Source organism: Hemicordylus capensis, chromosome 14, assembly GCF_027244095.1.
Source record: "Hemicordylus capensis ecotype Gifberg chromosome 14, rHemCap1.1.pri, whole genome shotgun sequence".
Taxonomy (NCBI): domain Eukaryota; kingdom Metazoa; phylum Chordata; class Lepidosauria; order Squamata; family Cordylidae; genus Hemicordylus; species Hemicordylus capensis.
This window is the reverse complement of record NC_069670.1, coordinates 18296459-18317232: the sequence shown is the minus strand read 5'-3', so window position 1 is coordinate 18317232 and position 20774 is coordinate 18296459. Positions and strand designations below refer to the sequence as shown.

Genomic DNA, 20774 nt, shown 5'->3' with positions numbered 1-20774 from the left:
TCTCTATTTTTGCCATTTGCAGTGCCTTAATAATTTTTAAGCCACCGGGAAATGACTTGTCTAGCAAGCCAGAGGCTGCCGGTTCGAATCCCCACTGATATGTTTCCCAGACTATGGGAAAGACCTATATCGGGCAGCAGCGATCTAGGAAGATGCTGAAAGGAATAATCTAAGACTGCATGGGAAGAGGCCATGGTAAACCCTTCCTGTATTCTACCAAAGAAAACCACAGGGCTTTCTGTGGGCGCCAGGAGACGACACCGACTTAACAGCACTCTTTAATATTTTTTAAGTTAGTGGCTAGATCCATCACCCTCAGGAGTGCTTTCTATCAACTGCGGTTGATATGACAGCTGCATCCGTTCCTTGAAGATAATGATCTCATAGGGACATAAGAAGCTGCCATATACGGACTATTGGTCTATCTAGCTCAGTATTTGTCTTCACAGACTGGCAGCGGCTTCTCCAAGGTTGCAGGCAGGAATCTCTCAGTCCCATCTTGGAGAAACCAGGGAGGGAACTTGAAACCTTCTGCTCTTCCCAGAGCGGCTCCATCCCGAGGGGATGATCTTATAGTGCTGACACTTCTAGTCTCCCTTTCATATGCAACCAGGGCGGACCCTGCTTAGCTAAGGGGACAAGTCATGCTTCCTACCACAAGACCAGCTCTCCTCTCCGAAAGGTCTCAAAACGGGTGCTGCTCACTGCTTCTCGGCTTGACTACGGAAAATGTGCTGTATGTGGGACTGCCTTTGTATGTTGTTTGGAAGCTTGTTAGTTCAAAAGGCAGCAGCCAGATTGGTCTCTGGGGCTTCTCAGAGAGACCAGATTGTGCTTGTACTGCGATGGTCAATATCCTCCGTCTCCCAGATCCTCTTCTTTCTCCATCCTGCTTTTCCCAAAGGGCTTGGCTGTAGCCATCCCCCACGATCTTGCCCCCTCAGTAATATGCCTGCTACCACATGCTATCCTCCCCGACACTAGGGTGACTTCTGGGGGGGGGCAGCAAAGTTGGAGTGGGCCTTGTAACCCTTCTTCGGAGAGGTGTGTGTGAGAGAGAGAACAGAAAACAAGCTCCCAAAGAGCCAGTGGGACCCCTTCTTCCATCAAGGGCCCAAGGACATTTGTCCTTCCTTCACCCCACTGAATGGTTCAATGGTAAAATCACTTGAGCATTTCACTGTCCAATGGTATGAAAAATTACATTTTATTAAAATTGTTGAACAAATGTGCATCCAACCCCTTGGTAAACCACCACCCTTCACCAGACTGGCAATGCCGCCCCTCTTGAGTGCATCTTGTCGTGGTTGCTTTCCTCCCCACGCCAATATTTCTAGCCACAGGCCCAGGAGAGCCTTGCGAGGTTCTGCCCACGCCATCAGCCAGCCTCCGCTGCTGCGAGCGCAGCCTGCTGCCCACAGATCCCCGTGGACATGTGGCGGTGCCTCCCACTCGGCATGATTTCATCCCCTTCCCCTGCCGAGTTCTGTATCGGAACACAGCTAAAAATAAACGCCGGCGGTCAGAAAATAACCATGCGGTTTCTGGGTAGATTCTCGGCCCGGCGAAACGGGCGGTCCTGGGTGTCTGCCGCTTGTCTCCACCGGTGTGTCACAGAGCTGATCGCCTGGGACAGCTGCCCCGAAAAGGGCCCGCATTCCTTCCATTAGCCGCCTTCGGCAGCAATGCAGCTGAGAGGGGAGAAGGAGAAGGGGGCACCCCCTTGCAGGAACGGTCAATTGCATGCAGCAGGGACGGAAAGGGGTACACACACACACACACACACGCACGCACGCCTCCATCCACACACACACAAACTTCACTAAGATGGCTTCTGGTTGCCACAAATGCTAAGACACACTGATAGAAAAAGTGCAAACCAGTGATCTTTGTACTGGTCAAAGACTGCAAGAGTTTATCTATCTATCTTACCAGAGAGCTCTGCTTTTTTTCCAAGCCCCTTTGGCAAAAAAAACCAAAAACACCCCACCTCAATGGGGGAGCCATTTCCCACTACGCTGTCCTCTGCACAGAACCGCACTCGTCTGAGTGCTGAGAGGGCCCTCGACGAGGGGCTGAATCCTCTCCCAAGCGCTCTCTGGGGAAAGCGCTGGGAAGGGCTTCTCAGCACTCCGTGCACATCTTCCAAGATGGCGCAGGGGCTCAAGAAGAGGAGACGAACGTTTCGATCATATCATGCCAGGGCTTTGTCAGCTGCACGGGCTTCCAGTCCACTTCCGGGCCCAGTTCAAAGTGCTGGTTTTAACCCTGAAAGCCCTAAATGGCTTGGGGCCGGGTTACTTGAGAGCGCGCCTTGCCTCACACGTTCCTACCCGTACCTTAAGATCTTCTTTGGAGGCCCTCTTCCAGGTATCCCTGCCAAATGAGGTCAGGTAGGTGGCTACCAGGCAGAGGGCCTTCTTGGTGGTGGCACCCAGTTTATGGAATAGCCTCCCCAGCGAGGTTTGCCTGGCTTTGTCACTTTATTCTTTTGGACGCCAGGTAAAAACTTTTTCTTCACCCAGGCCTTTTAAATTCGGGTTTTCAAATTTGGCGTTTCCGGTTTTATCTGATTTTTAACTAATTTAAAAATGAGTTTTTGATGCTGCTTTGTGTTGTGTTTAGTAGTCACCTTTTTTTTTGCCTGTTAGGGTTTAATGGGTTGTGTGTCTTTATTGTATGTATCCATCCTCTGTTGTGGGCCGCCCAGAGAACAATTTGTTATGGAGCAGCTAACAAATAAAGTTTAATAATAATTATAATTAATTATAATTATTCTTTAAGGAGCCCCCACCCCCACCAAGAGCTGGGCAAAGCACAGCACTGCACAGCGAGAAGGGCCATCTCTACAAGGTGTCAGGGCAGGGGAACCATCCCGAGTATTATCAGCTTCAGCCCAAACAAGCGGCATGAACATTATGTAGTTAGGTAACCACACTGAGAGTTGATGGGGCCTTCATCACTGATGTAAACATGCACATATAAGGACAGTGACGTCCTTACATCACTGATGTAAACAAAAAAAGTCTACATACATACACACACACACACACACGGTTTTTGGTGACACCACTGTGTCCCTTTCCAGAGGACTGCAACAGCCCCGAACACTGGCTTTCCGTGTCCGAGGTTTCTGCATCACACTCACAACTGGAGCTGGGTCCACAGCCTGCTGGGGGAACAGGGATGCAGAAAGAGCTCTTCTTCCGCAACCGAGTTACAAAAATAGACACGAGTCCAGCTCTGGCCAAAGGGTCCTTCCGTGGGGTCTCTCTGCTCCGTCCCTGGCGCCTGGGGAGGAATCAGCCTCGCTGGGGCCAACAAGGCGGGTCCCGTTGCGAAGACGGCTCAGTGCGATGCCTCCGAAATGTCCCTGCAGGCAGCTTCGGCTGCCGGGAAACTAAGACCGGGAGGTGGGGGGGGGGGGAGGAGGTTCAAACCCCCCCCCCCGGGCTCTGGAGACGGGGGGGCTGCAGCTCACAGTGATCTGTGCCCCCCCCAAACACACCAGCTCATTTGGCACAATGGAGATTTCTCCCACTTCTCTCCCTACTGTGGCCTCCCCCATATCTAGGGGCTGCCAACCTCGACGACCTCCTCATTGGGTAGCCCAGGGCTATGCCTCCCGCTCGTGTTCTCTAACCCTTTCGGTAGATTGCGGGTCTGCTGCCAGCCGCTGCTTAAACCCGAAGCACTTGGGCCACAAGTTATCTCCCCTCTGAGAGGCGACGTCCACCTGAGGCTTGACCAGCTCACCACGGCTTCAGAGGGGGAGACGCCTTTGAAGGAGACCTCTGAAATCTTCTGCAAAAAAGAGGCAGAGGGAGGAGGCCTTTCCCTGGGGCGAGGTGAGGCGGCTGCTTCAGGCGGCAATTTACTGGGGCACCAGCGGGGTGCCCAAATGCCCTCCTGCACCCCCTGCTTTTAAAAAGGGGGAGGATGGAATGCGCACGGAATTGTGTCATTCGGCAGGATCTCAGGTGTCCAGTGAGACGCCCGACCCCGCCCACCCCGTGTCCTAACCATCCTGAAAAGGATGGATTCCACCTAAACTAGAAATACAGCTCAGTTTCTGAAAAAGGTGGAAAGGAGGGTAAGGGGCTTGGCAGTGAACGAAACTGTCCAAAGGTGGACAACCAGGCTGGGGAGGAGGACAGGAAAGAACATAGGAAGCAGCCAAATACTGAGTCAGACCATTGGTCTATCTAGCTCAGTATTGTCTGCACAGACTGGCAGCGGCTTCTCCAAGGTTGCAGGCAGGAGTCTCTCTCAGCCCTATCTTGGAGATGCTGCCAGGGAGGGGACTTGGAACCTAGATGCTCTTCCCAGAACTTCATCCCCTCGGGGGAAGATCCGACAGTGCTCACACATCAAGAGAAAATGCTTCGCCTGGGACTGAGAGCCGTCTTTGAAAAAGATGCCAGGACTGAGAGTCTAGCCTCCCTCCACGCACACACCAGCCAACCAAAGGACTTTCCATTACAGAAACAAAAGGGAAGGGTAACGCCATTTGTCATCCAGAGGAGAACGCTGCCGTTCCAAATAGCTAGAGCTTGGGGCGGGCGGGCGGGGGGGCTTTCTGCTTAGGAGCCCGCCCACCCCAGCCCATCCGGCTGCAGACGAGTCCTGGCAAGAGTTAGCAATCAATCCAAGGAGGAAACAGGGGCGAAGGCTTCCAGCGCCCCCGGAGAGTTGTTTGAGGCAGGACAAAGCAGATCACAGTTTTTAACAATTAGAAAACAGGGTCGCCGAAGAAGTAACCATGGAGGAAGTGCCTGCAGAAAGAAAGGAAGGAAGAAAGAGGAGGTCAGTTGGTGGAAAATCTCTCCCTCACATTAAATCCTGGGCATTCACAGGCCAATACGATTTCTGAGCAGCCACGCATGGGAGAGCTCTGTACAGCCCCAAATGGGACCATTTCGTGCATGATTTGGGAGAACTCAAAATGAGACAAACCAAATAAATGAGGCATGGGGGGGGCCAAGGAAAATGTATCAGCAGCATTTCAGATTTGACCAGATCCCAACTACAGAACGTCAGAAGCAAAATGTGCATCCAGAATGCCTTATGTAATTTAAGATGAAACGGTCTCTCTAGCTGTTTCGATTTGGGCCATCATCAAATAGTAACATCTCATCGTCTGCAAGCTGTTAAATACTACATACCACTACATGTCATCCATCAGATACTGAATGCCATTGCATGCCGGCTTAGCAATTCTGTCAGGTGATACTGAAGTAACCAAATATGGATATCAAATATGTGGTGAATATTCAAGGTCTACATGCCCAGAGGATTGCGAAGGGAAAATGCATTGTTCTAACAGTCTCTCTCCGTCCACAAACATTTGGCTGGAATGAAGGATGCAGTGAAGGGCAGGTTGCCAAGGAATGCAGGATGCCGCCGACTCTCCCCCAACAAGCTCCTATTCTCCATCAGCCCCACAACTAGACTTCATTCCGCCCCCTTTGCTCACCTCCAGCCCGGACCGGCAGCCTTCACCTCTTACGGAGCCTCTTCATGAAGCAGCAGGTAACTGAAACAAGGACGGTGATGCCCATGAAAAGGGCGCTGGAAATGCCTGCCACGAGGGGGATGAACAAAGTGTCCAAGGCTGGCGGGAGGAAGGAAGAGAAGAGGCTGATCAGACACAGTATGAGAACCAAGAAAGCTTTAATCTAGCTAATAAAGGAGAAGGAGGATCCAGACATTAGGTTGTACGACTGTACAGGTGTCTGAACACTCGTACGTTTGTGTGTGGATGGCTGTTCCTACCTTCTTTTAGGGAGGAGAGATGGTCTTGTGGTAGCAAGCATGAATTGTCCCCTTTGCCAAGCAGGGCCCACCCTGGTTTACAATTGAATGGGAGGCTAAACATAAAGTGAGCACTGTACAATAATATCCTTAGGGGATGGGGCCGCTCTGGGAAGAGCATTTGCCTGCTTGCATCCATAAGGTCCAAGATTCCCTCCCTGGCTGCATCTCCCAGATAGGGCTGAGAGAGACCCCGGCCTGTAACTTTGGAGAAGCCGCTGCCAGTCTGGGTAGACAATACTGAGCTAGATAGACCAAGGGGCCTGACTCAGTATAGGGCAGCTTCTGATGCTCTGGTTTTAAGAGTGAAAAGTACATGCCCCTCAAATGCACTGACAGGAAGTGTGCTGCTGTACCTGTGTTCAACATAATGTGTGAAAAACTATACTGTGTACGCTGTACATTTGTATGAGTGCTGGACACATGTGAATAGGGCTAATGACAGCTTCCTATGTTGTGGATGGGGCCGCAGCTCAGTGATAGAGCATCTGCTTTGCATGCAGAAGGTCCTGGTTTAATCCCTGGCAGCATCTCCAAGTAAGGCTGGGAAAGACTCCTGCTTGAATCCCTGGAGAAATGCTGCCAGTCTGTGAAGACAATACTGAGCTAGATGGACCAAGGGTCTGACTCAGTATAAGGCCGCTTCCTATGTTCTTAGGTCTTTCTGCAAGCACGCCGTTCGCTAGGATGTCGATCATTAATAATAAGTATTATAATTAATAATTACTATCCTCATCAAAAACAGTGCTTTTGTTGGCCTTTGTTATTGACCAAAAAGGCCTCTCTTGATTAATTGGGCAACACTTCTTTTCTCAAATATAGGTTGATTATTTTTAAAGGAAGTGTATATAAAACCTGCGGCTGGCAGGCACAATTTCAAAAGAGGCCTTCCCCTTGACTCCCACACAGGAGGGAAGGAATGCCTCTTCCTAAGATGGCTCCTGGTCAATGTTCCCTGTAACCGGGATTACCAGATAAAGCTGACTACAACTCCCATAATTTGGGAGTAAGGAATAATAAAGAATAAATTTGGGCTTTGGCATAAGCTTCCTGCTGAAATAAGAGCATCTCCGTCTCTGTTTTCAGGAAGAACCTCAAAACCCTCCTATTCTCTCAGGCTTATAGTTAGAAATAATTTTAATCCTTTTAGTAATTTTTGAAAAAACTTTTTAATAATTTTATTCTATTGTTTTTACCGGCGTGTATTTTAATTGGTGACTTCTAAATATTTTACATTTTGTACACCGCCTAGAGATATACATATCAGGCGGTATACAAAGCTGATAGATAGATAGATAGATAGATAGATAGATAGATAGATAGATAGATAGATAGAAAGAAAGAAATAACCCTCTGCAGTTGAGGATGATGGGTGTTGTAGTCAGCCACCCCTGTTCCAGGGAGCACTGCTGCTGATGTGGAGCATTAAAGAGCCCCTACAGAAGTGTCGCTTGGACTCGTGCTGCCTCAGCCCACCCACGAACATGTGACTCACGCTGCATATAGGGGTACACGGTGACCACGTTGGACTTCACCGATCCAGCGCTGTACCAGCTGCGGTCAGGGTAGCGAATCCAGGCCGTCACGGCGCAGTGGTATTTCCCTTCATCCGACGGCTGCACCCCGTGGAGGCGCAGCCGGTGGCTCAGCGGGCCCACCTTGTCCACGCTCACCGGGCCGCCCGACGGCCGGCGGCCCAGCTCGGCCACGCCTTCGCGGCTCACCGAGGCCAGCGCGAGGCCCTGCGGCTCCACCTCCCGCCCGGGCAGCTCCGCCCACCAGCTGAGGGCCAAGTGGACGGCCTGGGTGGACTCCACGGAGACGTTGCAGAGCAGCTCGGCCGTGTCCCCGCGGTAGATGGTGGGGGTGGGCAGCCACGCCGTGGCCTGGAGCTCCACTGCTGCCGAGGGGGAAACAAGAGAAGCACTCAGAGAACCAGAATTGAAGGACCGCCCTGCTGGATCGGGCCCAAGGAGGCCTCTCGACTAGTCCGGCATCCTGTTCCCCACAGTGGCCCTCCACAGGCCTCTGAGAAGCCCAAGCCCTCTCTCCTGCTGTTGCTCCCCTGAGACTGGTAGATTAGTCCCCACCACACACTCGGGCATTTTTCACACAGCTCTCTCCAGAATGGAGGGGACATATCAGCCAGACGGACCCCGAAGTCCCTGCGAGCGATCGGGGAGCGCTTCCCACACGATTCGGGTTTTTCATTGCGCGTTAAGAGGGTAGCCCGGTCTATATCCGGGGTTAAAAAAAAAATCCACTTTTTGCGTCTTTTTTTGGCGGGGGGGGGGACAGCTTTGAACATGCAGTATTTTTTATTTATTTATTACATTACGGTTATTGGTGATGATTTATTTATTACAGCAAAGCCTGCTATGTGAAAAACACCCTGAAATTGGCAGGCTCCTTCTCGCCCACAAGAGAAGGTGTCCCGTAAAATGGCACTGGGTGTAAAAAGTTTGGGGGCGACACTGAAACACCAAGGAGACACTGTTCAAAAGTATTTCCCGTTCTGGGCCCCACATTTAAAGGAGGACATTGTGAAATGGGAACAGGTTCAGGGCAGGGCAACCCAGACTTGGCAAAGAGGCACCTTTTAAGGTGGTGAGTCTCTTTTATTTAGCAGGAGGAGAGCAACTGGCCCTATCCACCCCCAGCACAGTACCTCCAGTGACTGTTGCTGGTGTCTATCTTATGTGTCTTTTTAGATTGTGAGCCCTTTGAGGACAGGGAAGGGATCCATCTTATTTATTTATTATTTCTCTGTGTAAACCATTCTGAGCCATTTCTGGAAGGGCGGTATAGAAATTGAATGAATAATAATAATAATGATGATGATGTCGCATAGACTGACTACAAACAAAGGCATGACAAGGCAGCAGGGATGATACACTGGAACATCTGCAAAAAGTACAAACTACCTGTAGCCAAAAATTGGTGGGACCATAAAATTGAAAAAGTTGTTGGAAATGAAGATGCAAAAATATTATGGGACTTCTGACTACAAACAGACAAACATCTGCCACACAATACACCAGACATAACTGTAGTTGAGAAGAAAGGAAAACGAGTCAAAATAATCGACATAGCAATATCTACAAATTGAAATTGAAAGGCTGTGGCAGAAGAAGACCAAAATAATCCCAGTGGTCACTGGCGCCCTGGGTGCAGTTCCAAAAGACCTTGAAGAGCACCTCAACACCATCGGGGCCACAGAAATCACCACCAGCCAATTACAAAAAGCAACTTTACTGGGAGCAGCCTATATTTTGCGACGATAGCTATAACAATAACAATATTGATAATAAAATTCAGCCATCCCAGGTCCTTGGGAACGCCTCCGATGTCTGGATAAAACAAACCAGTCAATCAATAACACCTGTCTGACTGTGTAAACAAGAAATAATAGGCCTGGAAACCAAGCTGTGGTTGTTGATTTAGCATATTTATATACTGCCCAAAACTTACGGCTCTGAATGGCTTACAATGAGACAACACAGGCTAAAGTAAAAAACTAAAAGACAAAAACAATTTAAAACCATGATGAGTTCTAGGAATTAGATGAAAAGCCATCGAAGGGGCTCGATTTGTTTCGCCAGGAGAAGAGAAGGCGAAGGGGAGAGAGGAGAGCCTCAAGGATCCTCAGATATCTGAAAGGCAGTCATATTGGAGGAGGAGCAGACTAGCTCCTGAAGGCAGGACTAGAACCAGCGGGTGGAAATTGTGAGGAAGTGGGTCTAGGTCACATAACTGTGAAAGTTGTTAGACAGTGGAACAGCCCGCCTCATGCAGTGGCAGGCCCTCCTTCGCTGGAGGTTTGGGGCGGCTTGGGATGTCAGGGATCCTGTCGCAGTTCCCTGCACTGAGCAGAGGGGAAGAAGACCGCTAAGGTCCCTTCCAACTCTACAATTCTATGCTTGCCGGGGGCGGGGGGGAGAATGGCTGACCTCCAGATGAAGTCCCTCAACAGTCAGCAATCCCAATCACAGTTCGCCCAATTGGTCTAGCAGCAGGAATTGTGTTTACAGGGGTTAATTATCACACACACACACCCCTATAGGGAAATCGGTGGGAGCCCGAGCGAGCGCTGCCGTGCGGAACATACCTTCCGATTTCATGTCCACCCTCAAGGCCTCAGACCTGCTGCTGGCCACCTGGCGCAGCTCCGCGCTAGGGGAGCGGACAAAGGCCTGCACCACGCACTGATACGTGCCCACGTCCCCGGGCTGGGCTGACTCGACCCGCAGCTGGAAGGTGCCCGGGGGAGCCCCCAGCTTCTGCAGGGAGACGTGTCGGTTGCCCACGTCCCGGCTGGTGTAGCTCTGGCCCACAGCGACCGCTCCGTCCGCCTCCAGCTGGGCCACGAGACGCCCCTCCTCGGCGGCTCCCCTCTTCAGTTCCCAGCCCACCGAGTAGGCCACGTGGGGCGAAGGAGGCGGATCCACGCCCGAGGCATTGCAGAGGAGTTCCAGGGCTTCTCCGGAGCTGACCCGGACCTTGGCGGGGCTCACTGACACGGCCAGCTGGCTGGCTGGAAGCAGAGCACAGAGGCAGAAAAGCAGGAGGCCGGATTATCAGCGGAATGGGCTGGACAAAGGAGACGGAGTCCTCCGTGGGTCATAAGGAAACAGGAGGCTGCCTCATACTGAGTCAGACCATTGGTCTATCTGGCTCAGTATTGTCAGCACGGACTGGCAGCGGCTCTCCAAAGTTGCAGGCTGGAGTCTCTCCCAGCCCTACCTGGAGATGCTGCCAGGGATTGAACCCGGAACCTTCTGCCTGCAAAGCAGAGGCTCTACTACTGAGCACCAGCCCCTAAGGGGAACACGATAGAGCAGACAGTGCTCATGCATGGATGCTGTCACCCATCCAAATGCAAACCAGGGCAGGCCCTGCTGAGAAAACTCATGCTCCCTTCCGCCAAGACCAGCTCGCCAACCCTTTTCATAGCCAATTCGACAGACCGTCTGCTGAGGGCCAAAGAGTATTTGGCCCATAAACCAAAGTGGCTACTGCCATACGTTGATTCAGCCCCAGTCCTGTGTTCGGAGCTGTCCAGAAGGGACGAGGCGCCCGCCAGGTTTCGGAAGGACCCACGACACCCAGGATGGTAGCCAAGAACCAGCTTTTTATGGGCAGGAAGGCGAGAGAAGCCACAACCAGGAAGAAGGTTGAGGCAGGAGGGAAATGTTTGGAACAAATTCTGGCAGCAAGGAGGAATGGGGGGGATCACTGAGAAAGTGTGCTTCTTTATGAGAGACTGCCCTTCGTCAATGATAGCTGGGAGAGGTCAGGCTACAAGAGCTTATGGGGTCAGAATGGTTTCGCCAGAATGTGCCGGAATGTTCCCTCCATTGCTTCCACAGGACTATAGGAACATAGGAAGCTGCCATAGACTGAGTCAGAACCTTGGTCGATCTCGCTCAGTATTGTCTACACAGACTGGCAGCAGCTTCTCCAAGGTTGCAGGCAGGGATCTTCCTCAGCCCGATCTTGGAGATGCTGCCAGGGAGGGAACTTGGAGCCTAGATGCTCTTCCCAGAGCAGCTCCATCCCCTGAGGGGAATTTCTTCCAGTGCTCACACTTCTAGTCTCCCATTCATATGCAACCAGGGCGGACCCTGCTTAGCTAAGGGGACAAGTCATGCTTGCTGCCACCAGACCAGCTCTCTTCCCTATGAAGGACTATGAAGGACGCTGCTTGCCCGGGAGGTGTCTATCTGCCCCTTTGAACAGCAAAATGGCGGGTAAGACGGTGCCAGAGACGCTTCTCCCTCTAAAAACCAGAGAGGAGATTTCCCCCGGGGACATTTCCCAGCGAGCCCAACTCACCTACGGTCCGGACCGTGAGCTGAGCCAGCGCCACCCGCTTCTCGGCGATCTGCTGCCAGCTGCCGTCCGGGTCCTGAATCCACTCGGCGGCCGTGCAGTGGTACGTCCCGGAGTCTTCGGGCCTCAGCCAACCCAACACCATTTGGTACTGCCGGTCGCCCAGCTTGGCGACGGACAACTCGCGGGCCCGGTGCCGCTCCGCAAAAGGCCCGCCGGCCTCCACGGCGAAGTCGCGCCGCACCCCGATCACCTCCTGCAAAGGCTGGGGGTCTGTCGGGGCCTCGGGAGCAGACCAGCCGAAGGAGAGGGAGAGGTGGGTGTGCTGGCGGGTCTCGCTCACGGCGCTGCACGTCAGCTGGAGATCCTGGCTCTCGGAAAGCGTCACCTGCGGCGGGGAAGCCCTTGGGGCCCCGTGGGTCCGGAAATGGGGCTTGGCAACGGAAGGAGAAGCAGCGGAAAGCGAGAGCTTGTCGGGAATAACTGTGGGAGGACACAGAAAGGGGATCGGCGGCCGTCCTTGACAGATTTCAACGGGGGCCATTTTCAACATACAAATAAGAACCTAGGCAGCTGCCATATACTGAGTCAGACCCTTGGTCTGTCTAGCTCAATATTGTCTACACAGACTGGCAGCGGCTTCTCCAAGGTTGCAGGCAGGCAGGAATCTCTCTCAGCCCTATCTCGGAGATGCTGCCAGGGAGGGAACTTGGGAGTTTGTTTATTTATTAATTCGATTTTTATACCGCCCTTCCAAAATGGCTCAGGGTAGTTTACAATTAAAACAGAAACCGTTAAAACCAATAACAATTAAAACAGAAATAGAAATATAAACATCAATTAACACTTCCTAAAAAACCATTAAACCATTAAACTTAGGAACATAGGAAGCTGCCATATTCTGAGTCTGACCCTTGGTCCATCTAGCTCAGTATTGTCTTCACAGTCTGGCAGCGGCTTCTCCAAGGTTGCAGGCAGGAGTCTCTCTCAGCCCTAGCTTGGAGATGCTGCCAGGGAGGGGACCTGTGACTTTCTGCTTGCAAAACAGATGCTCTTCCACTGAGCTACGCCCCGCCCAAAAAAGCCCACGCCACATATGAGCATTTCCATTTGCCCCTCCCCATGACATCCTCCAAATGCCCGGTCCAGTGGGCATCCACTTGCCAGCTCTTGGCTAGCCGACAAAGCTGGCTTCCGAAGCCATCTGCTCTTCCCACCTGTTGAAGGGATTAACTTAGTTCTCCCCGTATACAAGAACGTCTGCGGTGAGGAGGACACCGATGACAACCTCCAAATCACCACCGTTGCTACAATAAATCCCAGTCCGAGGTTATGTAAAGTGTTTGCATGCCACACAGACACAGATAAGTCAGGGGCTTAACTACACGTTGGTCTTTTCAAGAGCATCTGCGCTCGGTTGAGCTACATGAAATGTACTCAGATTTGGGGAAGGAAGAAGAAAATTAAAGAAGATCAAGGGACTTTATGGGAAACAAAAGCTGTTCTTCCACTTGTTGGAATAATGTTGGCCTTCTCTGTTGTTGCCAGTGTGCCCTCCAACAGGGATTCCCAGATGTTGTGGACTACAACTCCCAGAATCCCCAAGCAAAAGCCATTATAGCTGGGGATTCTGGGAGTTGTAGTCCACAACATCTGGGAGTCCCCATTAGAGGGAACCCTGGTTGTGGCCCTAAATTGTAGAACGCACTCCAAGTTGGGACTCTGGCTGCTCCTGGCCTCCTGCAGGCAGCTAAATACAGAGCACGGTGGAAGAGCATCTTGGGTAGCTAGAAAGCCTCTTGCCTGAAACCTTGATGAATGATTGCATGACCTATTATGCATTTTCCAAAATAAAGAATAGCACATGAACAGTGCATATCTGGCAGCTATACTGGTGCCATAAGGACGTATTTAGGCATCTGTCAGGAAGAAGATAAAAGTGTTATTGCCTTCCTTATTACTGACTGTGAATTTATGGATTTGTAAAAACGGAGAGGATAATATTTAAATACATTTTTAAGAAGAGAAACGAAAAGCTGCTTCGAGGTTCCCCGCCCTGTGGGGTGGAGAGCCTCGGCCACTGAGAAATCATAGCCTTTCTTTGTCAGGTCCCAAATTCTGACCTAGCCCCCTGCTAACTGAGCAAAAGGGGACCGTTTTAAAAGTGGTGATTCTCTGCCACAAGATGTGGTGACAGCCAACAACCTGGCTTGAAGAGGGGTTTGGATAACTTCATGGAGGAGAGGTCTGTCAGTGGCTACTAGTCGGAGGGCTATAGGCCACCTCCAGCCTCAGAGGCAGGATGCCTCTGAGTCCCAGTTGCAGGGGAGTCACAGCAGGAGAGAGGGCATGCCCTCACCTCTTGCCTGTGGGTTTCTCAGAAGCATCTGTTGGGCCACTGTGTGGAACAGGATGCTGGCCTTGGGCCTGATCCAGCAGGGCTGTTCTTATTACTTACATTCAAAACCTGATCTGGGAGGACAACAGAAGAAAGAAATGATGGAGAAAAGAGGCTGCCGGGTATACCTTTAAGCTCCACTTTGCTGCTGTAGCTGCCGTGGTATTTTGAGTCAGTGGTGGGGGTGTAGCACTCATAGATGCCCGTATCTTCTGCCCGTATCTCCTTGATACGCAGCTCCACCGCATCGCCTCGCACCCGCCTCACAGACACGTCCCCTGTCTGCACCCGGGGCCCGAAGATGGCGTAGGGGAACTTGGGGTCCTTGGTACTGATCACGCCGATGGAGATGTCAGGAGCCGCCGGGCGGTACACGAACCATTCAAAATGCTGGAAGGTGGGCCCCTCGTATTCAGAGACGTTGCAGGGGATGGAAATGGCCGTGCGCTCCACGCGGTACAAAGGCCCCGGCGGAAGATGGATCTCCCTTGCGTTGCTCAGGGCTGTGCAGAAAGAGGACATGGGGTTAGCGAGAGGGGGCCAGGGACGTGCCACCTGCGAGCAAGCAAAATTATGGGATTGCACATCAGCCCCAAGCCCTAGGTTAATTGTTTTAACAACTCGATAGAATTGGAAAACAGGTCATGTAAGGCGGCAGCAGGGAAAGCACTGGGACAATTCCACTGTTTTGCTGACTGCTGAAAACCACTATTTACCCGAATCGAAGACAACCCTGAACTCAAGACAACCCCCTTAAAAAAATGTGTTAAATATAGGTTATATTATTCACCCCAAAGGAACAGGACCCCCAGTCAATCCTCTACTGGGTGCTTTCCAGATTACATGGTAAGACAGAATCGTATTGAAACCGTAAATAGAGGATGTCGCGCCAAGCCAGCAGCAAGGGAGTAGGGACAGTCTTTTCTAAACTTCTACAATGGGACAATACAGCTTTCTTTTTTTAAAACAACGTTGTAGGACTGTAATGCAGCAATAAACCCCGAAAGAAGGCATCAGAAATGTGAACGGCACCTGGCTGACAGTGCAGGGATTGCAATGTCGATACACAGGCGATACGGAAGCACACTTTGCCAGTCCGTAGTGTCTCTGGGGTAAGGGTTAATCTGGAAAGCGCCCTAAACTCTGGTTCTCCCCGTTCTGGGAGTTCTGGGCAATCCTAGAAGGTTCTTCAGGAGTAAATGGGGTTTTCCCAATAAGGAGCCTCCAGGAGAAGGATCAGTCATGGCTTTTCTGATGGACAGCCTGTCCATCCTTGCTGAGTCCCTGTACCTGTGGGGCGACGCTTTCACGAGGCACGGCAAGGCAGTCACCTCAAGCGGCAGATTACTGGGAAAGCTCCTCCTCAAACTCATTGCAAAGCTGGCAAGAAGCACAAAAAGAGAGAAACGGGCAACTTTCTGCCCTCACCGGGACATAGGAAGCTGCCATATACTGAGTCAGACCATGGGTCCATCTCGCTCAGTATTGTCTACACAGACTGGCAGCGGCTTCTCCAAGGTTGCAAGCAGGAATCTTTCTCAGCCCTGTCTTGGAGATGCTGCCAGGGAGGGAATCTGGGACCTAGATGCTCTTCCCAGAGTGGCTCCATCCCCTGAGGGGAATATCTTGCAGTACTCGCACATCAAGTCTCCCATTCATATACAACCAGGATGAACCCTGCTTAGCTAAGGGGACAAGTCATGCTTGCTGCCACAAGACCAGCTCTCTTCCCAGAGACCAGTTCTCCCCACCTCTGGGCCATTTTTACAGCTTGCAAGGGTAGGTTTTGGAAAGGGGACTAGCCCCCATCAGGGTCGTCTCTGCCTGTACCATGCAGCTGTGGAGGAAGTGCTGGCCATGATTTCAGGTATGATCAATTCATCTGGGGCGACAATGAGCACTCCGTCTGAGTGGAGTGTGCAACCTCAGAACATTCCCCGGAATCTTTTGCAACACACTAGGGGTTCCACAGCAGAGATGCTGGCAGCGGGAAAGGCCCCCTCGAAGGGCAAAAACCTGGAAATAACTGCCCTAAAATCAGTGTTCCCTCTCACAGGGATTCCCAGATGTTGTTGACTACAACTCCCAGCACCCCCAGCTGCAACAATCTTTGCTTGGGGGTTATGGGAGTTGTCGACAACAACATCTGGGAATCCCTGTGAGAGGGAACACTGTCGTAGAATATTAGACAGCTATTCAACAGAGGTGGCAGGAAGCTGCCTTATGCAGAGTCAAACCCTTGCTCCATCTAGCTCAGTATTGCGAACACCAACTGGCAGCAGCTCTCCGAGGTTTTGGGCAGAAGTCTTTCCCAGCCCTACAAGAAGAGCCTGCCAGGGATTGAACCTGGGACCTCACCAGCTACAGCCCCAGACCTGACAAGCTGGGGTGGATACCCTTCTCCTGCTTCAAGCCAAGTTGTGCATTGTTTAAGCTGTGCACTGTTCCCATTTATTTATTTGATTTTTATATGAGTGATCATAGTGTGTCTAGTACATTTTTTTAAAATTGCACACCCCAGAAAAACAACTATAGGCCTTCCCCGCCCCAACTCCAATCCAGCTCATGCAGGGAATCAAATCAATCCTCTCTCGCCCATGGAAAGAAAGAAAAAAGCCGTTAATTCCACAACAGTCTCATTAAGCAAAATGAGTCTGCCTGGGGACCCAGGCTCTGAGAACAGCAGGCACAAACCTCTCACCACTCCCTAGTGTCCCCCGTCCTCCGCAACAACAACTGGCGGAAAGATCCTCTCCAATGGGAAAAACAAGGGAGAATAAATAAGCCTTTTTATGAAAATCCAGGCCGGGGGCGAGGGAAGCCAGAGCCCTGCAGGAGTACAGAGAAGAGGAGAATACCTCCGTGCAGGGTTGCGCAGAGATGCTCATATCCCCCGTGCCAATATGCCCCGAAGCACAAACACAGCACCCAGTGGGGCAGCCGACGGCAGTGTGGAAAAACACAAAGGTCCTTTCTTCTCCGGAAGGCGGCGGCTGCGAACGCAGACACGTGTGTATCTGGGTCGCGCATGGGCCAGAGCGAGATCTAGGTCAGTCCATCACGGCCGCACTCCGGGGGAAACAAAGATGTCATCCTTGCAAACGGAGAGTGTTTTGCAAACCGATTCTCCAGTGCTGAAGGCAGCAATCCTCTGGGTTTTATTGAGAAGTCTTTAAAAGGCTGCAATCGCCACCATCATTCCCAGGAATTATTTGCAAGGTTGCAATGCTCAGCATTATTCCCAAGAAGTATTTCATTCTCAGGCTGTGGGGTGCTCTCCCTATAGAAATCCGTGGTTTAACACACATTTTTTTTCAGCCAGGCTTTTAGTACTCTCTGAATGTTCTTATTTTTTACATTATTATTATTATTATTATTATTATTATTATTATTATTATTATTATTATTATTTTCAGCAATTTCAATTGCTGTTTTTAAAATAGTTTGTTTTATTTTGTTTTTCTTGTGTTTATTTTTGTGAACCGCCTCGAGCCTGTGGAGTCAGTCAGGCGCAATATAAAATTAGATAAATAAATAAAAATTATTTAAAAGGTTGCAATCCTCACCAACATTCCCAGGAATTATCTGTAAAACTCCATTCCTCTCCATTATCTCTTGGAATCAATGAATAAGGCTGTATCCCACTTGGGTGTCATGGTCAAGGAATTATTCATTAAAGCAAATTCAAATAAAAGATGGTTAGGATTGAGACGCAGCCGTGCCTATTTAAATTGTACCTGTTTGTTTAAAATATTTCTGCCCTGCTTTCTCTATAGAGCAGGGCAGAAATACGGTTCACAGTATCATCAGCAAAGCAGCATCAGAACTCTATATACGGTTCACAATATCATCAGCAAAGCAGCATTCAGGAACGGCTTGGGGCAGAAGTGTCCCCCAACCCCTTTTCTTACGGCAGATTTATAATCAAAAATCGGTATTCTTGATGGTGACTAGCCATGACAGCAAAACAGAACCTCCATGTTTAAGGGCAGTCTACCCCCGAGTGCCATTTGCAGGGAGTGACAGCAGCAGAAACCTAGTGTCAAGGGCTTCCCAGAGGCATCCATTGTCAGAAAGCTAGACTAGCTGGATCCTGAGTTTGCAAAAAAAAACCCACTAAAACTAAAACCAAGAGACTTGCCAAAGAAATGGAGGAAAGAAACCCCAAATTTATACTGAATGGTATTCAGTCAGCGCTCTATCTATATGGCCTTCAGATTTCACTTACAGTTCAGTCTCCCCCACATATCCCCAGCTGCCACCAGCAAACACCCCTCCCTTTCCCCCCCCATCTGTCCCTCTCTCACCCCCCCCCCATCTCCCCAGCTGTCGATCCAAAACGCCAAGCCAGTTTCAGATTAGGGGGACGTTATCAGGGGATTGCAAAAGGCAGAAACCAGACATCCAGATCTGGAAGGCCCACAAATCTTGTGACTGCCTGCTTTTGCATTCCACAAACCAGGGTAAGACAATACCCGGCTCTCTTCCACTCTGATATATATATATTTTTTTTTTTAAATCCCCATTCTGAAGCTTTAAAATTCTCCTAGTCAGGAAATGCTTTTCCCTCGAAAACCACAGCTCAGCCAAGTCAGGCCTGAAGAAAAAGCCTCTCCATGGAGCCAGGAACGAAACTGCACTAGCCTTGAAATGTGTCCAAAACAAAGAAACAAAAAACACCAAAGATAGCGCCCAGATTGTTTTCCCCAGGGGGCTGCTGTCAATTGCCCACAATCTTAAGGGATAGCTCACCCTCACTTTGCAACTAGCTAGGTGAAAAACTGCATGCACACCCGGGCAGCAGAGAGCAAGAAGGGATGCGGGAGGCACAAATGGACAATCAGCGCACCCACCCCCAATCCTTTAGGGGTTTTCAAGGAGGCCGGCAAGTCTCCCCACCAGGGGGGAAATATGGGGGTGTGGAGGGCAGAATTTTCCCTGCTGCTGATGCCACTCCTCGGGTTGGGCCTGGCAGTGAGAAGGGGGCATTCAAAGAAGCCACCACCACCCCCTGCCCCACCCCACCACGTGGCCCAGGCCAGCCAAAGCCCAGGAAAAGCATCAACACGCGCCCAGCACACTGGAAGCACAGGATTTGGCCCGGCTCTTGGATCCCAGCGGCCCCCCCCCCATTCCAGATGCTTTGGGGAGGGGGCAAGGAGAGGGGGGACCGCGATCGGGCTCAAATTGGGAAGGGGGGGAGGGAGCCGGGGTGGGGCTTGGCGAAGGGCCCCCCACCTCCCTCCTCTGAGACTCCAATCTAGGATCAAGGAAGTGGGACCAATCCTGCCCGCTCCCATGCTGCCTGCAGGCCTGGCCAGCTCTGCAGGGAAAGACCCCCCCCTCCACACACACCCTCCTCCAACCCGCGCACGCAGCGCCTGCCTGCCCTGGACAGCACCTCGCCGCCTCGCGCGCGCCCTGCAACGCACACACACCGGTCAGCAGCAGCAGCAGCCGCAGAGGGAAGCCGAGGAGGGGCGGCTGCGCCCGGGCCGTAGCAGCATCCATGGCGGGATCCGCGGCGGTGGAAGTGGCGCGGCGCGGATGGAGAGAGAGAGGTGCGCAAGGCAAAGGCGCCTCCTCGGATCGGGGCCAGCAGGCGCCGCCCCGGAGCAGCAGCAGCAGCAGGAGCGAGAGCGGCTCCTCCTGGACGCTCGCCCGGCCCCAGAGAGAGGTAGCCCGCTGCTTCCCCCTGGCTCGCCACGCCTCCCTCCCCGGCTGCAAGCGGCCCCCCTCCGCCGCCTCCTGCCTGCCACTGCCAGGCAGATGTCTGCTGCTGCTGCGGGGAAGGAGGGAGGAAAGGAGCGTGTCTCTGGCGGGGGCTGGCTTTGCAGGGAGGACCCTGGATTGCTTTGGCAGGCAGGCCTGGACTCTGCGCATGCTCAGAGGCATTTCCAGCCTGCAGACTCGCCGGGCTGCTGCTGGTTGCAAGTTCGGACGGCGGCGATTTATATCCCGCTTTTCAACCGGTTTCCAAAGCGGTTTACATAGAAAAATAATACATAAATAAGGTGGTTTCCCTGTCCCCAAAGGGCTCACACGCTAGAAAGAGAGCCGATGAAGTAGACCCCAGCGTCCGACAGCCGCTGGAGGGATGCTGTGCTGGGGATGGATAGGGCCAGTTGCTCTCCCCGGGTTAAATAGAAGAGAAGCACCACTTTAACAGGGTGTCTCTCTGCTCAGTTCGTAGGGGTGTCTCTCTCGGAACATTACCCAGGTAGAGGGAGGAGGTTTTAATGCATCTGAGCAAAGAAGGTGGGAGAGAGAAGAGAAGGGTTGGGAGAAGAAATAGGGAGGCCGAGATTTTAGAGAGTCTGGCCATTCATCCATCCAGCCCATTTCTGTCCCCTCTGACTTCACACGGCTCTCTCTCGCGCTCTCTCTCACACACACCCATGCTGCTAACAAAAATCAACTGCAGATATCATCAGAAGGTATACAAAATGACAATCCAGCAGGAATGACTATTTCAAACTGGGGGAACTCAATTCAAAAGGCTTAAAAAGTCCACCAGAAGAGAGAAAATCTTAACCGCCCACCGAGAAGCACACAGCGATGGGGGCAGGCAAACATTTTTGCAGGGAGGACACAGGCACGCTTTGGCAGGAATGTGAGGACTCTGTGTATGCTCAGAGGCATCGTCGTTCTGAAAACATGCAAGGTTGGTTGCACGCATGCATGCACGCACACCCCTAACAAAACCCAAGCACAAATATCATCATAATAT

General features: G+C 51.6%; 1 protein-coding gene across 2 annotated transcripts; it reads right to left on the bottom strand.

Moving 5' to 3' along the window:
* Window positions 1-1188: 1188 nt before the first annotated feature.
* On the bottom strand, window positions 1189-19838 carry IGSF8 (immunoglobulin superfamily member 8). 2 transcript variants are annotated; one of them, XM_053277999.1, is made up of 7 exons: window positions 19483-19838; window positions 14173-14547; window positions 11650-12129; window positions 9923-10348; window positions 7310-7714; window positions 5477-5614; window positions 1189-4775 (listed from the first exon to the last, which is right to left on the bottom strand). In XM_053277999.1, the coding sequence occupies exons 1-6, from the start codon at window positions 19553-19555 to the stop codon at window positions 5499-5501; spliced, it is 1875 nt and encodes a 624-aa protein (XP_053133974.1). In that variant the 5' UTR covers window positions 19556-19838; the 3' UTR covers window positions 1189-4775; window positions 5477-5498. The 2 variants fall into 2 exon arrangements, with proteins under 2 accessions (XP_053133974.1, XP_053133975.1); XM_053278000.1 differs by lacking the exon at window positions 19483-19838 and adding an exon at window positions 17611-17765.
* Between the last annotated feature and the right edge of the window lie 936 nt (window positions 19839-20774).

Coding starts and splice junctions, on each gene's coding strand:
- IGSF8 (XM_053277999.1), bottom strand. CDS start 19,555: ATGGATGCTGCTACGGCCCGGGCGCAGCCGCCCCTCCTCGGCTTCCCT. Junction 7,715..9,922: donor GGTGGACATGAAATCGGAAG/GTATGTTCCGCA, acceptor CCCCCTCGGCAG/CAGTGGAGCTCCAGGCCACG. Junction 5,615..7,309: donor CGTGTACCCCTATATGCAGC/GTGAGTCACATG, acceptor TCCTCCCGCCAG/CCTTGGACACTTTGTTCATC.